The following is a 17745-nucleotide window of genomic DNA, read 5'->3' on the forward strand; positions in this document are numbered from 1 at the left end:
AAACACGCGTGACTACCTGTAGAAGATCATTCGTTTCGCATTTGTTAACTTGGGGGATAGCTAGGCTAACTATAGCTTTACTGCAAGGCAGCTGCAGAAACGCCACAAGCAAAGAGGCCAGGGTGATAACTATTTACTCATTTTACTTTGTGATGTGAAACGCAATTGTGAAATGTAATGTACAATATTAGCTAATATTATAAGGAAGTGGGCCCACATCTACTTTCGGAAACGGTAGTCTACTATTTTATTGAAGCATTAGCATCATGATATTAGCCTCTATTGCCAGGGCAACACATACTACAGTGGTCTATGATGCATCTGTTTTCAATGGTAAAAATAAACATTCCTCCATTACATTACAAGTAAACGATTTGTTGGTGAAATTATCATTACCTGTGGTTTCAAACCAGTGTTGCTCACTGCAATGCTGTAACCTACGCGAGACACACTACAAAAACATCTACACAGCTGTTTAGGAAGTCAAACGGCGACAGAACATGTTCGGCACTCCTTTCTTAAATCAAGTCTTTCAATAGGTGAAACTATCCGACTACTAACCTGAACTTCATTGCCACAGCCTAAACTTTGTTTAATCTGTTCATGAAAATAATTCATTTCAGCCTAAACCGTACAACGGAACGTTAAATCGGATTCAACTAACGCAATCGCTACCAAGACGAACACAGCAGTACAGTAGTCTAGTACTGTACTGTAGTAGAATTTACCGGGGCAGCTTCTCCACACAGGGCTATATCGCATTTTGCCTTGTTACTGACAATGATCGCTACCAGTGAGCTTTTTATGAATGAGCGATTTTCCACTAAATAAAAGTCAAGCTTATTTACGTTTTTGGGGGCATATTTTCAGTTAGCAGATGGTACTGTTTGAATCGCGATTCCATCTTCTAGTAGGGAGGACAAACGTTCTGCTCTCAATGTAATCACAACGGAGAGTTCCAAGCGTCAACAAATGCCAAACTGAACTTATTGCTCATTTAACATTGTGATAAAAAACACAATTATGATATTTAATGTACAGTACGATGTACGCTGATATTATCAGTACATTTACTTTCGAAAACAATAGTCAATTTTCGTTTGATGACTGAGTCGTTAGCGTAATTAGCCTCTGTTTAACGACATTTACGATAGCGGTCTGTGATACATCCGTTTTCAATCGTTAAATTAATAAACATGCCTCACATATCGATGAACCTTTTATGATTTATTATGACATCATATTACTAGTAAACAATTCATGGGTACAATTGTCCTTATATGCCTGTAGTTTTAAACCAGTGTAGCTCACTGAAATGCTGTACGCGACGCGGTTTAGAAAAACTTGAAATTCTACTGCTGTTTAGGAAGCCAAACGGCGACAGTAAAATCTCGGCACTCCCCTTACAAAAATCAAAATTCCCAGATGAGTTTTTCAATTGGTGAATCAACCTGTCACTCAAATTAGAGCCAATCCCTGTGTGAATACCATCCCGTATGTGGCACAGAGGTTTTCCCATTTTAAGAGGTCTGTAAATGGCTGAGAGCACTTTGAGCCATTGCCTACTAACCTGAACTTCAATGCCACAGCCTCAATTTGATGTCATTGTGTTCATGAAGGTCTCCTCTACAGGACTGTGAAAACCGCGAACATTTCCCAGCTGGGGGATTTTTTATAATTGAGCTTATGTCCTAGGAGTGCCCCTGTTTAAGAGCTACATTTTGGGTGCTAACAAACTCCCCATCGCTCTACCCAGCCAGTTAGCTTGCCACGAGCATTCCTCTCCCTGCTTCACTAACAAAATATGGACAGATGTGCCTTGTTTTCGCTCATTTAATCCGATCGCCCTTAAAATCGGTTAACATATAGTGGAAACCTACATCTACGAATCTGTGGTCTCAAATATACATAAAGATGAACATTTTTTAATTCCAGCGCGTTCAAACAGTCCCCTCAGTAAAGGTTGGCTAGCAACTTACAGCAGCAGCCTGGCCCAGACAGGTGGGGGGAGGGGCGCAAAGGGCACACTTAATAGTGGTATTTTGTTCCAACTCATTTTTTAGACAACTCATTCATTTGTAGCAGATAAACATCTAAAAACATTCGAGCTAGTATGCCCGAAAACTAGGATTGATCCAATGCCTGTGTGAATACCGTCCCGAATGTGCCACTGGCGTTTTAACAGTTTAAGACGTCCGTAATTAGCCGAGTGGTCTTTACACCCTTGGCTACTAACCTGAACTTTAATGCCACAACCTTAACTTGATGTCAATCTGTTCAGAAAAATGTCCTCTACAGGACTGTGAAACCGCTAAAATTTTCCAGTTGGGACATTTGAGATATTTGAGTTTAAGTCCGATGAGTGCCTGCAACCATTCACTGCAACGCTTCATGGAACTCGACTCGGAATCTGAGCTTCAGGGACACTTGACAAAAAAAGACAACATTTGGCGTGTCAAGCATTTTAGAATTGTTAATGTGATGTGTTCCCTTCGTATTTATGACGAAATACTTCACAAGCAAGAAGTTTGTTAATGTAACTGTATACATATCTCACTCATATTGGCTAATCAGCTAACATGTTAAAGTAGTTTACATCCAAAGTCGCTGTTGTAAAACTAGCCTCCTTTTCACAAACTGCTGATTAACGGAAGTAGCTTCAAGGTAAAATTCAAAACCTTTAAAAACGTCTACATTTAGCAAATATTGTTGATATTATTGTGCACACGTATTTTAATATCGTAAATATGTCATTTAATTCCATAATTTCACCAGGAATAACTAATAAAATCGTATTTCAGGAAATACGCTCAAACGGGTTTGTCCTCCCTACTTCTAGTGCCGGTAACGTCGTAGAATAATCTTCAAAGGGGGTTCTTTACTCATGAATGAATGCAATATGAGTAGATTAAATGCCTGAAAATATTACGAGAAGGGAAAACTTAAAAGGACGTTTAAGTAATAGAGATTAGGTCCATTTTTACACCGGTCTACCAAATGTATTCGTTGATTCAGCTATGAGAATGCCTCTTGCAGGGGAAATGAGAAGACATCATATTTCATTCTACACTTCACTCGTATTTTGAATTGTAAACAATCAATCAGAAAACATAAGAATACGCTCACACGTCGAATTGATAGGCTCCCAATTTGATAGGAGCTCTGAAAAAGAGCAGTTCTGAGCAGCAAAAAATAACCTTTTAAATCTATGTAATCTTTCTAAATAATAAGTAGGCCCTGTAAATGACTACTAGCAATTGTTTCCTACTTTTATTTGATGTGACTTTTATTTTGGCATCGTGTTGTCTGCATACGTGATTGCGCGCGCACACACTTGTTCAATAGAGGACGTGTGAAGTCACGTTGCAGGACGGTGCATTATTGGAGCCAGAAATTTGAAGTTAAACTAATGGCGGCGGCCTTCCCGGGATTACTATAGCACCCTTTAATATGCGGAGCGAGGTGTGTTATTCATTGTAATTGTATTTCATGTGAATTCATTGCCTGTAATAACTGTTGTCTGTCATACTGTTATCCATGTATGCTAAAGAGTATTATTTGTATCTGGCTAAATTGCCTTTGTTATTTTCCTCTTCAGTTTTCACGGTGTCGGTGTTGGTGCTATGCACACTCGTCTGAAATAAAGTACACCCATCTGGAAACACTCCCAAGCCTGTTTATTCCAAGTTGAAGGGATGCTACTGGCCCTATGCATTTTTATATAAAATATACCAAAATATCAGTTGTAAAAATGTCATTAAAAAACGGACCCCTGTGCAACTGACGCAAGTAAGCACACCCTACAATTTCCCCAGAAATTGTACTATCTAGTTTCAATATGTGATAACCGTTCCAGAAGAGCAGCTTAGTGTATGTATTTTGCATTTTTGGATAAGAGCGTTTTCATTATTCTGAAATATTGAAGTTTCGGGGGGAAATCACACAATGGACTATTGACACACCCCCCAAAGGTAATATCATTTAATAACAGCTCAGGATATCCAGAATTGTTATCTGCACACTTACAACAAGCAAACCTCCCATTTTGACGCTTTATGGCTGATTTGCACGCTAGATTTTGTGAAATTTTGCTGATTTATTATTATCATTATTTACGGAATGCTGAATATATGAAAATTACAATGTAGCTCAAAGTGGCAGAGCTGGAGTCCACGCAGGAGGAAGCTGACACCTGAATGCTTCTGCATAAGGCTGGGTACAAGGCTGTGGTGATCACTGCCAAAGATACAGATGTCTTTGTGCTGTGTCTTGCCTTCAATAAGGACACCCCATTCCCCGTGTATCAGAAGTGTGGTACGCAAACACGCAAACGGTTCCTAGACATTGACAAGCTTACGAGATCGATGGGAGGCAATGTCTGTGATGCCCTGGTTTGACTGCACGTGTTCTCGGGTTGTGATACAGTCAGTGCCTTTACAGGCCGGGGAAAGATGGGCGCCTTGAAACAAATTAAGTCGGATAAGACTTACCAAGAGGCCTTCAGTCAGCTCGGTCATTCATGGGAAGTATCCACCAAGCTCTTTTAGAAGTTGCAAGAGGTCACCTGCCACATGTATATGCCGTCTACCAACACCACGAAAGTCAATGAACTCCGACATCAACTCTTCTGTGCCAGACGGGGAGAGATAGAGTCCAGTCAGCTTCCACCATGTGAAGACTGCCTCTTCATGCACGTCCTCTGTGCAAACTACCAGGCTGCTATTTGGTGGCAGTCTGCAATGCCAGCCCTATGTTCCAAGTCCCAAGGGTTGTGAATGGACCACTGATGATGAGGGGAAGCTGTCCATCAGGTGGATGCAGGGTTCTCCAACACCGGGTGCAGTGTGGCAACTGGTTTCCTGGAAGTGTGCACGGTTGCCGAACTCTCAGACTGCAAGTGCCTTGCCAATAGCCTGAAGTGCACTGACATGTTCAACAGCAAGTTGAACCTGCAGCAACCAGCCCGTTGATGTCGAGGAAGATGTTGTAGACCTCGAGGACTCTGATGCTGATAACAGTGATGAAGACTAGACTAACGGTCCAAGGTGCGAATGTTTTGGCACAATTACAAGGACATTCATGGATACAAATATGCATGAGTAAAACATAGTACAGAAACATGCCACAGTAGCGTGGTGAAATTTGGGCTATCCGTAAATTTCAAATTTTGGATGTTTGTTGGAACAAGGGTAGGGTAAGGGAAATTCCTTTAGCTGTGGTAAAAACTTGTAAAATGTTCATAAATGTTTACCTCATACAACATGTGCTTGTTGTAGGCAATTTCGGTTCAGTAGCACTACCCAGGGAACTTGTATGACAATATTATAAATTTAAATGTACTGAAAATCACTATAATCAGCATTTTGATAAGCCCTATTGTTCGCCCCTTTCTGCCATAAAACAAATTCTGCCTTCAGGAATGACAGAAAGGATTATTCGGATGGTATAAATAAAGCATTTCAGACATGAATTTGTGGTTTATAGTTCATTCTAGCCACAGCAATCAGAAACAGCAATCGCATCATTAGTGAATGTTTCCGAGTTTGCCTTTTCGCTTTCATTATGCGGAGGGTGGTTACATTCCAGAGATGATAACTACCAATAAGCTGCCAGTCTGCAATGGTTATCACATCAAAATATGACCTATATATATATACACCAATTCAAAAATCATAACTAGGATTGGTTTCCTTAGATGGTACCGACAAGTGGAATTTCTGGCCTCGGCCTGGACTATAATGAACATTTGTGAATTGTTCTGGTGATAGGCTAGCTTAGGGGGGCTTTGAGGTCAAAAGTGGAGAGATGCTCTTCCTTGGACTATTGAGGTTCTCTATTTTGGCTTTCACCTTGAGACATACAAGGTACACAGTTTTACCAATGCTTTTCTGTGTACACACTCCTCCCTATATCCTCCCTAGCACACACTCCCCCTTATACCCTCCCTACAGCACACTCCTCCCTATATCCCAACTGGTGCACATTCCTCCCTATACCTTCCCTAGTGTATACTCCTCCCCATATATATAGACATTTTCAAAAGACAGCTTAAAACCTTTTTACCTTATCTTTTTACCAAAGCATTTTAACAAATTTGATCTCAGAAGCATTTTATTACTTTTATTAGTTGTATTATTGTTTTTGGATTCCCGCAAAGACTGCGGCATGTGTTTTAACTTGTATTATTTTGTTTTATTGTTTTGATTGATTGTGTTTTGGATTCCCGCAAAGATTGCGGCCTGTGTTTTGTTACAGTTTATTTATATGGGGGGGGGGCAAGTTTGTGCTATTGACCAATGCGTTCTGCAGAGAAGGGAGACTGCCGTTGGTTACAGTTTGGAATGGAGAAAACAGGACAATAACACGGCGGATATTGTTATAATATATTTTTGGGACAACATAGTTAAGGCGGTGGTGTTGCTTAGGCAGCCGCCTCAACTGAAAAGTGCAGCGGGAAACCCTCCTTGAGCAACATAGGTTCTGTACTGCTCTGCAAAAGGTCTGAGATTGTGTTTTGGATTTGAATCAAAAGGCTTGAGCAACGTAGGTTCTGGACTGCTCTGCAAAAGGTCTGAGATTGTTCTGGATTACCGCAAAGACTGCGGCCTGTGTTCAGAAGGGTTTTATTACTTTTATTACTTATAATATTGTTTTTATTGATTTCATGTAAAGCACTTTGAGCTGCAATTCTTGTATGAAAGGTGCTATACTGTATAAAGTCTTCTTCTTATTATTATATCCTCTCTAGCACACACTCCTCCCTATACCCTTCCTAGTGCACAGTCCTTTCGATGCACTACCTAGTCATCTCTAAACTGTGCAATCCTTTTCCCAGTGGACAGATTTCTCCATACTCTTTCTAGTACACACTCCTCCTTGTTACCCTTCCTAGTACACCTTCCTTGTCCTTATTCCCTTCCTAGTACACACTTCTCCTTTAGACCCTTCCCTGTACACAATCTTCCTCCCTATACCCTTCCTAACGCACACTCCTCCCTATATACTTCCTAATGCACACGCTGTACCACCTGCTGTTGGGTCTTTCTGAGGCGGTCGTTTAGGGTCTCCACGTTGGCCTGCTCCTCTTCCAGTTCCTCCTCCAGCTGACTGATCCTGGCCTCCAGGCGCCGCTTGTCATCAGAGAAAGCTGACCTGAGGAGGAGAGGAATAGGAGAAGGGTGGCAGGAGATTGGGGCGAATTAGGGGAAGGAGAGGAGGAGGAAAGAAAAAGGATGAAGGGGAGACGTGGAAGGGAGGAGAAAGAAGAGGATGAGAGAAGGAGGGTGACGAAAAAAAAAAAACTGGATCAGTATACAGGCAGGGTTATTGTCTCCATAGGTTTGGTAAGGAGGAGGCTGTTTGAAACATCCTTCTCCTTCCCAGTATTCTTTACAGATACTGTTTCAGACCAAGAAAAGAAGGCCCGAGTAGGGTTGCAAAATTCCTGGAATTTTCTAAATTGGAAACTTTCCATTAACAAGAATTAACTGGAAATTAGCTAAATCACAGGTTAGCCTATAGCAGGGAACGTAAACGTTTTATATAATTCCAGTGAAGTTCTCAGCTTAGAATTTTTCCAAAATTCCCCAGTTTACCTCAACAGGCTTAACCCATAAAACATTTCTGGAAACTTTCCGCCCCTTTGCAACCCAAGGCCCAAAGCTATGGAGTTAGATTAGTTTCATAATTCAAACAAACGCAACACGATTCAAACAAACTTAACACGATTCATACAAACATAACACGATTCAAACAAACAAACGTAACACGATTCACAAATGTATTTCGTGATTCACAACTGTAACGCGATTCACAAATAAATGACCCTATTACATTCGTTTGCAACCTGACAAACACAAGTTACAAATCCCTGCATTCGTTGGTGTGAATCCCTGCATTCGTTGGTGTGAACCCCTGCATTCGTTGGTGTGGATTTTTGGAACTTTCCTGACGCGCTTAGATTCACAAATGCATTTTTTCTAAAAGATATCCTCTGCAGCCTATCAGATGTCTCCAATTTTAGCCAATCACCGGAGAATGTCTAATATGGGTAGACGGGCTCTGCGTTAGCCTAGGAAACACGGATAATGACTAAACATGAATCCTGCCATTCTCAACAATATTCAATCACGTATGATCATCGGTTTAATAAGATTAACAAGCAACATTTCATCTACATGCTACCAGACGACATTGCTCGTGATCTGAAGGAGACGATGTCCGTCATTATAGCAGGTTGTTGAAGACCACATAGACACGTTAATGTGATTGGCTAAAATTGGAAGATAGGCTGATAGGATCTGATAGGCTGCAGAGGATATCTTTTAGAAAAAATGCATTTGTGAATCTAAGCGCGTCAGGAAAGTTTCAAAAATCCACACCAACGAATGCAGGGATTCACACCAACGAATGCAGGGATTCACACCAACGAATGCAGGGATTTGTAACTTGTGTTTGTCAGGTTGCAAATGAATGTAATAGGGTCATTTATTTGTGAATCGTGTTACGTTTGTTTGTTTGAATCGTGTTACATTTGTTTGTATGAATCGTGTTACGTTTGTTTGGATCGTGTTAAGTTTGTTTGAATCGTGTTGCGTTTGTTTGTTTGAATTATGAAACTAATCTAACTCCATACAAAGCTGCCTGTATCCAAAAAAGTCACTCACTTCCCAGACGTGTTGCTGGCCAGCTCCTCAGACAGCTCGTCTCTCTCTGTTTCAGCCTGCTTACGGGTCCTCTCGGCTGTGGACAGTCCCTAGGAATGGGGGATGGATGGATGGGGGGTTGAAGATGGTAATACAGTTTTTTTTACAAGTGCTATAATTTTTTTTTCAATACTAATTATTATAATTTTTTTCTAAACTCTTAACGCACCAACACACCTACAACTCACGATTGGCAAAACGGTTAATTTCATGCTCAAAATCTACCAAAGCACTAACACATGTTCTCTTTCAACAGGAACATTTAGTCAATCATAGCACAATGTCATAAAAACACAGATAAAAAAATCCGATGGAATTACAGAAACCGCATTCTTTTATATGTGTCAGGTTTCACAGTATATGGATCATAGATTGTGTTTTGCAATGCAGTTCTCTTTTGAAGCGTCTCTACATTTTAGTTTTGTTGGGTTTATCACATTTACATTTAGTCATTTAGCAGACGCTCTTACCCAGAGCGACTTAGAGTAAGTACAGGGACATTCCCCCCGAGGCAAGTAAGGTGAAGTGCCTTGCCCAAAGACACAACGTAATTTGACAGCAACCATCTGATTACTAGCCCGACTCCCTCACCGCTCAGCCATCTGACTAGTAAATGCATGCATTTTGTTTCTTTTGCTACAGAAATTCAGTACAAAAAATGTATGACCCATCTCAGTGTAGCCTTATAGAATGTACGGTTTATGAAAAAAGAAGACTGAGAATTGCTGCAGTAAAGGCTTCCTTTGCAACAGGACATTACTGCAAGATAACAGAAATATGCAATATCGCTGCCATTTACAGTATGTCATCAGTTACCCTTCTCTGAGCGCCACCACACATTCTAACTCCTCTCTTTTTCCCTTGCCCTTGTCCCAATTCTCTCCCTTGTCCTGGTACTTGTTTTCCTCTCCCTCTTGCAGGCATTTTTCTTACTTTCTTCGTGTTGCTCAATTTTTTCTTTTCCCACACAAGATCAGCTTAAAGAGGTCCTCTTTATATACCATATGGTCATGCGATTGAAAGAACCTCAACACCTGAGTTTTTCCTAGTTGGGAATCAGCTGTGTGCACAACTTCAACCAGCCGTTTCTCAGTAGCAATGGAATAAAATACAGGGGATATATTTGTGTTTCAATTCACAATATGAACAGCTGTTCACTTTGACTTTAGCCAATAAGTAATTTTTTAAAAATGATGTTTTTAGGGATGCGCCGATCTGATCGGCGCCGATCCATATCGGCCGATATTCCCATAATTGGTTTTGATTGGCGTTCTCAAAATGGCCGATCAAACATGGCCGATCAGATGACATAAAATCTGCGAGAACTGCTATCAGAGACGTTTCCATAAAATGTTAGATAGGCATTTCAAGCCGCCAGTGGTAAGAAATGATTCTTTAACCTTTAGATGTGTGAGTTCTAAATATTTCTGACGCTTCCACCAGTTCTTTTTCCAAAACGGAAGCTAGCTAGCTTTAGTTAGCTTCCGTTACCTAGCAACCTAGCATAATACTCGTAGCAATGCCACTACCTGCTAGTGTTACTTGTTAGCCTCCTAATTGTACATTTTGAAGCCATACTATTCACCTTATTCCGCCCCGCCCACTTTTTTCATATTTTTGCACTTCCGTTTTATTTGCACTTCCGCTTCACCGGGGATACCATTCAATTCAATGGAGAACTGTCGAGACGTCCCGCTGCTAAAATATTAAATAATTAGGTGGATTTGTGCAAGATGTGCTATGTTCGTGTGCTACAACCAGACCCCCACCCCTCGTCCCTCGGCTTGAAGCAACGGCTCCAGTGGATGTAGGTGGTATTGCATTTACGGTTCCCGACTCTTCCGGTCATATTTATTCTATTAACTCCAGTCAACATTTACAAAACTATCTCCCCCAATAATTTTTGTTTGATTCTCGAACCTGGCTCATACTACTAGCTTTTTCATAGAATAATTTTTCCAGATTTTTGCTAAATTTAAAACCAATCCGAAATGGGTAAACTAGCCCCCCATCTATTTGCCTACGTCAATAAAAGTTGCCTGCAAATGTGCCCGCGGATACTAACAGGGCACGAGCACAAAAGTTCACATTGGCCGATAGCCGATTTACATTGAGCTGAATGAGCCATAGACTTATATTGAATGAGCACAGGGAGAAATTGCTTGAGTTGCCTGCCTTGTTGTAGCAAGTTTAGCAAAAGGTTGTCATACATACATGAAATGTTGTTAATATAGTTTATTCCCGTTATTTTAAAACAGATTTGATTTTTCGTAAAAACTTTCATGACATGATGGCAAATATATTATGTTAAGTGTGATCATAGATTGTTGAAATGTCTATCTGGAGCAAAGACGAAGATTAATACTTTAACTGTTAACCACAATAGGAAATTATATATATTTAAATTATATTAGACTTGCCTTCAGAAGCTTTTGTTAAACACACCCATTATTCTTTTTTTGATTGTGTCATCAAGCCAGACTGCTTTTGTGGGACAATGAAGGTCCTCAGTGACCATGTTTCACCCCCACTTACATCTGATGGAAACGTCTTGTAGCCTATATGGTTCTGTGAATATGCCCCTTTCAAAGGCAAATGTTCAATAAAGTATATTTTATACACAGTTCTCAAGCTTTTATTTATTACATTATTACCAAGTCTTGTTAGATCACGTTATATCCATTAATAGGCGTTTGGTTTTGTAGGATGAACATATAAAACACAGGCCACATTTTTACACTGATGATAAATTGAAGGCAGTGTGAATTTTGTGGCATTTCGTTTGAATATAAAGTTGACAGTAAGCTATGGTGAGTCTGCATTGTGGAAGATTTCGGTTACCAAAATATCTATGAAGCTTTCTTTGCCTGGCGAGAACAACGACGGAGATGTTTATGTTAACAGTTTATTTCATCCGATACAATGCGTTGGAAATCATACTCATATCAGGAAGAAAAAAAGCAACATATGTGATGACTTCCATATAGAAAAGCCCTATATTTAGCCCTATAGCCTATTTCTAAAAAACAAGTGAAAGGAATACAATACAGTGACAGAATACATTTCCGTTAAGTTTGCGTCATGTCTCTGATTCTTATCGGACTTGTACCCCATTCTGCTAGATTCTGCCTCTGCAATGCCTTAGCTCACACGCTCGTAACTATAAGTCTATGCTCGAGACTGGTTGTCACAAAGTATGACGTGTACAGCTAGTTGCAAGCGTGTACGAGGTCTCGGAGATAGGGGAAAAAAGAGTCACTGTTTAAAGAGGAAAGACCGGAAGAGTCGGAAGTGGAAAGACGGCCAGTCTCGCGCTCTCGCTTGCCTCACTGCGCCACTGAGCACTTTTTATAGAAATGAATGGGGACGCCATCTTGGAAGACAAAAGTACCTTACTGTAGTTACATTAAAGGGGCAATTGACTGCAAAACCGATTTTACCTTGTCATTGTTGAAAAACGACAGTTCGGAGGGTAAACTGAACATACCGTGAATATCAAAGTCCATTGACACCTTTTTCCTATTCAAATCTCAAAAAGAAAAAATTTGGCTGTAAAACGCTAGCTTTTCAACAAAGCCACCGGTCCTACGTAGGACCGGTGATCGCCCTCTTATTGGCTCTGGTCTGTATCTTTGTCACGCCCCAGAATTTACATTCAGACCAGCCCGAGGTAGCGTCTATCTCCGATACTAGTTTAGCTGCGCGCTGCTCTGTGTAGGCTACTTATAAGGAATTACAAAGAAGAACGTTTTGAATTATAACAAGGATATTGAAAATGGACCACGGTCGTAAATGCTGTGTTCCAGGCTGTACAGGGAAGGCTAACACTCACAGTCTTCCCAAGGAGCCAAACATTCAACAGGCATGGCTGCTGTTGTCTATGAGAAGATCCCCGCGAAGTTCGACACTCAATCATTCATTTGCTCTGAACATTTCACCCAAGACAGTTTTGACAACCTTGGACAATTTCAAGCAGGATATGCTAGGAAGCTGAACCTGGAAAGAGGTGCTGTTCCAACCGTATGCTCATTGCAACCGCAAGCTCTAAGGACAGTATGATGTTGTGCTAACAGTTATTAGCAATGCTAACGTTTCCTGTATATAGCATACCAGGTAGAATGCTAAATACGTTTCTACACACATCAAATGACTCTAGCTAGACTAGCTGTAGTCGGCATTAGAAGGGAAGCTTCCGAAAAATAGCCAGAAAACGAACTGCAGTCTGGCTTATTGCTAACGCCTGTCTAGATAATCTATTTGAAAGAACTGGAGAAAGGCAGGTTCTAGATACAGGATACGTTAGCATTGCTAGTAACTGTTACTAGTAACACCTAGACTGAAGGCATGTAAACAAGTTTAGCTTGCTAGTTAACGCAAGAGCATAGGTAGAATGTGTGATCATTTAGCCTAGTTTATTGGCAATGGGGCTAACGTTGATTCATGTTCCTGACTGTGTTTCATTCAAATAAATAACCTGTGTAATGAAAATCTACAATTCACGATGCATGTTTGTCCAGATCTTTGTCATGTTATTTTACAGCAAGATATCTAGAGCTAGCCTAGCTAGCTAACTGAAGCCGAGTAGAATCACGATATGGTTTGGTTGCTAAGCTGTAGCCTAACGTTCTACCCACCTAAGTCAATCCAGTTTGCTTCAACAACAGAAGTGGAAACAAGTAATAGTCAATCTGTTGAAAACAGTGTTGTGTAGACACAATAGATTTATTTGCGCGTTTTTATTTCAAGTCTCCAACTTCGGTGTTTCAGCGAGTGCTGCTGTTGGCCGTGTTGCGTTTTTGCTCCCAGCTTCACTCGTTGATAACAAACCAATCAGCGCGCAGCTGATCTAAATATTAATGAGCATACCATAAAAGGAGAAAAGCTATTGTTTTTTCCCGGGAACATTTCAGAGGATCTGTCAGAGGGCATAGAACAGCACCCGGGCCATTTTCAACCCAACCAATGTTACATACCCTATTCGGAGACCTTAAGGAACAGTGTGAAATACCCAAAAAACCCAGTCAATTGCCCCTTTAACTCTATGGCTACAACAAGTCAACAATACACCCTTTTACTGGATGGCTTGAAAACGACTTTTAAGTGTTAATATAATTTGTTTGCCGGTCAGATCGCTGCCCTGCGCAATGCTGTGATAAACAGTTATTACATTAGCCACAAACATAAGATGTTCTAACGATTTCACTGCAGGCCAGATGCATTTGCTATACTTTGTTTGAAAGCATAGGTCCTCTAGAATTCAGTTGTGTGATTAATTTTACAGTCGGTACATTTGAGATTTCTCCGCAAAACCGACCAGCTAGCATTGTTAGCAGTAGAACGTTAACTTCTTGTTCATCTACTTGAGGCTCTAGTTTTTACATCAGGTCTCTGCTATTAGCCATAAACTGCAAATGTATGAGTGATGAATTGTGCGGTAATAATAAATAGTAACAACTTTTCCATCAAGGGTCTTTGGTACAAGCTTTATGCAATGTGTTAAAACTTACATGATGTTGTGCACTAATAATCTTCCCTCCTATCTAATGGCAATTAGAAAAGACGCATCTACGAAATAATTTGATTGCTGTGTTGTTTCAAAAGCTTTACATTACATTTAGATGCATTGCAGCAGTTGTTTTGCTGACAGCAATGCATTTGGTTATAATCTTGTATCTACTAATCTCATAAATTGAGAACACTAAAACATACTAAAATATAGCTAGTTTATCTGTTATTACACACTTTAGTGATACGAGCAGACAAAAGGAAAGTTTTTTTTTTATTCAGCGCCTTCAGCCAGGGACACAGATCCTCAAATTTGGTTGGAGGTCAGTGCAAAGTAAATGTCGGCCCACAATACTCGGACCTCTTCTTTCCATGGTCAAAACAATGATAATACAGGGTCTGATTCAGTTTTCTCCAGCTGTTATGGCAGCCACGAACTGCACAGTTCACGCTGGGCATCTCTATTAGCCTTAAATTAGTACCTGACCCTGTTTAAGACATTCTCTTTTAGTAGCTTATAAAGCAGAGAGTATCTAAACCAGAAATGAGAATACACGGGTCAATAGCGTTTGTCATAGTTTTTGTCTATCGGAAAATATTCGGTTGGAATTTTCAGAATCGCACATGTGCGACGTTAAGGCTATTGCAGGCTAAAAGCGTCTGCTAAATGAAAATGAATAAATGTAAATGTATTGCAGTCCGAAATTTGTGTCCGAAAAGTTTGCACGTAAAAAAAATAATACAACCTCACGCTATGTCAATCGCGCTTACACACTGCCTCCGAAACTTTCGTTCGTCAAAAAAAGGTTTGGATCGGGTTCGATTTTCTGCGTTTTCGCATCCATAGCCAGCATTTTGTTTTTTTGGGCAATTCAGAGCCACAGAATTTTGAGAATGACGATTGCGAAAAACGCATACGAAAATTTCGCACTCAGTGTGCGTGAGCCTTTACTCTGTGAGACCCGCATTCGAACGAAAACAGTCACGGACAGCCACTGCTTTTTGGAAGGCCAAAAGACCGCTTTCCTGCTCTCGCACAGCAGGACAAGTCTTCCTTTCCGCACCTTGTACAAGCGTAGATAGCGAACGACCTTTCAGCACAGCAGGACATATTTTAGATGAGAAGAGGAACAGTTTGACTCCTAAAAATGCTGATATGCTTATTTATCAAGGCAAATCTGCCTGTGATGCTGCTTAATCAGAAGTAAGGTTTGAATACTCTAGTATGCCCCCTCTCTGAGCAAGTGAGTGAGTGAAGGCCAATTTATACTTTTCCGACTCCGTTACGGACAGACACACGCACAGAGTTCAACTTAAAACTTGAATTACCACTACTCCGACGGCTCTGCTTGCTGAAATCAATTCACCACCAGATCAGTAGGTGGCGCTGCACTGCGATGCTAGCTAGGTTATCGAAAAGTCGGAGCAAATGTACAAATTAGCCGTTTCATCAATAAAATAAGCACATTTTCAGCAACTACACTGCCCATTTCTTGTCATATTTTAATTCAGATGCTGATTTACATGTACTGTTTAGTTGAAATATGAATTGTAAAAACTTACAACAATGGCAGTCAAAGGATTCTGATCACTTGTTGGTCACGGCAACCCCGCCCCTGACGCAAGCGGTTCTTTTAATACGGACCAATCACAGCCAAGGGGTATCCGTAAAATGACGGACTGACGGACGGATAGTCAGGAAAATCAGGAGGTGCACGAAGAACTCTCCGAGGGGTTCGGAGAAGGCATGGAGAGGGAGTTCTCTGTGTGTGTGTCCGTAAAAACGCAGAAGTATAAATTGGCCTTGAGTGAGTGAGTGAGTGAGTGAGTGCGTGCAGTGAGTGAAATGAAAGAGTGAATGAAGTATGTGAGAGTGAGTGAGACACTAAACAGATATTGTTGTTTAATTGCTGACTTCCTGTGCATCTTTAATCTTTATTCTGTATGTTATGTCCTCCTAAAGCAGACTAATCGACTTGAAACTGACTGACTTGAAACATTGGATATTTGGCTATAGCCTGTTTATGTTGCAGTTAAGTTTGTATAATTATTTTTACACAGGAAAGCTACTGTATAAGCTCCAAGTTCTCTTGAGAGCATCTAGAGAGTGGAATGTTGCACATGTGATTATATTGTTGTGATTTTTATTTAAATATTAATATTTTTATTATTATTTTAATATTTATTATTATTTACACATTTTATAGTAAGCGAGAGAGCTTCAACACTGGAATGTTGCACGTTCCCTGCAATACAACAGAAGGTTGTCAATTCAAGGGGTCAGATGGCTGAGTGGTTAGGGAGTCGACACCGTGATCGGTATAATCAGATCGGCATATAATGATTTCAGTGATCGGTGATCGGTGATCAGCACCAAAAAACCTGATCGGAACATCTCTAGATGTTATCTGTTCTGACATAGTGTGAAAGCATAGGTAAATTGGGCAGTAAAAATCGATTGCATTTTGTGTCAAAGCAACAAGAAATGTGTTAATTGTATAGCCAACACAGACGGGTGTTGTGCTAACTGTGTCAAGAGTTTAGGAAACTTGTTAAAAGTATAGGTAGGCACATAGTAAATAGGTAGGTAAATAGTAAGTAGGTAGGCAATTAGTAAGTAAGTTGGTAAATAGTAAGTTTGGGATGGTTATAGAGCAAGTGAAATAGTGTAAAACAAGGTGAGAGGAAGAGATAGACAGAGAGGGTAGAAAGTGAGCATACTTCAGAAAGAAAGCAAGGTTATGAGTGAGGAACTGGACATTTTGAGACAAGGCATATGTCTGGTTGTGTATGTCTACAACACCTCTTGGAGCTGCATGATGTCAGCCTCCAAGGCTTTGGCTCTCCTCTCGGACTCCCTGCCTGAGACCAGCACCTCCTTCTGGGCTACCCGAGCGTCCTCAAGCTCCCTCTGGAGGTCCTTCATCTGGCCCTGGGAAGGAGACAAGCAGAAGTGGAAGAAGCAAAGAAGGGTTTAGGGAAATTCATAGCAGAGTGGTAGGGAGGAGGAGAGATATACTGTATCTTAGGCCCTAGAAAGAAAGGTTTTAGGAAGCATGTGTTTTGTGTGTACGACAATCAGTGCATATACAACCCAGACCTGGATCTTACGCAGCTGCTTTACAGCCTCGTCCCGCCCCCTGCCTGCGCTCTCTGCTTGCTCCTCCAGGTCCTGCAGCTCGCCCTCCATCTTCTTCCTGCCTGCCATGGCCAGGCCACGCTGCTTCCTCTCGTCCTCCAGCTCCACCTCCAGCTCACGCACCTGCCGGTAACAGAAGGAGAGATAAAAGGAGACAGGGAGGGGGCAGAGAGAGATGGGAGGAGACAGAGAGGGGGGAGAGGGGAGGAGACAGAAAGGGGAGATAGGAGGAGACCGAGGAAGGAGGGGGAGAGAGATGGGAAGAGACAGAGGGAGGAGGGGTAGAGATGGGAGGAGAAAGAGGGAGGGGGTGGAGATGGGAGGAGACAGGGAGAGGGGGCAGAGGGAGTTGGGAGGAAAACTGTAGAAGAGCTCAAATGGCTGGAGTGAGATTTA

General features: G+C 41.1%; 1 protein-coding gene across 4 annotated transcripts in view; it reads right to left on the reverse strand.

The window, feature by feature from the left end:
* Positions 1-17745, reverse strand: part of LOC124488066 (myosin-11-like) — a 63225-nt gene that overhangs the window by 12928 nt on the left and 32552 nt on the right. For all 4 annotated transcript variants that reach the window (XM_047050534.1, XM_047050533.1, XM_047050535.1 and 1 more), the window contains 4 exons: positions 17311-17472; positions 17014-17142; positions 8667-8755; positions 7029-7152 (listed from right to left, as the gene is read on the reverse strand). In XM_047050534.1, coding sequence (XP_046906490.1) covers positions 7029-7152; positions 8667-8755; positions 17014-17142; positions 17311-17472 — 504 coding nt within the window. The remainder of the gene's footprint in view (positions 1-7028; positions 7153-8666; positions 8756-17013; positions 17143-17310; positions 17473-17745) is intronic.

This window comes from Hypomesus transpacificus, unplaced genomic scaffold, assembly GCF_021917145.1.
Source record: "Hypomesus transpacificus isolate Combined female unplaced genomic scaffold, fHypTra1 scaffold_118, whole genome shotgun sequence".
Taxonomy (NCBI): domain Eukaryota; kingdom Metazoa; phylum Chordata; class Actinopteri; order Osmeriformes; family Osmeridae; genus Hypomesus; species Hypomesus transpacificus.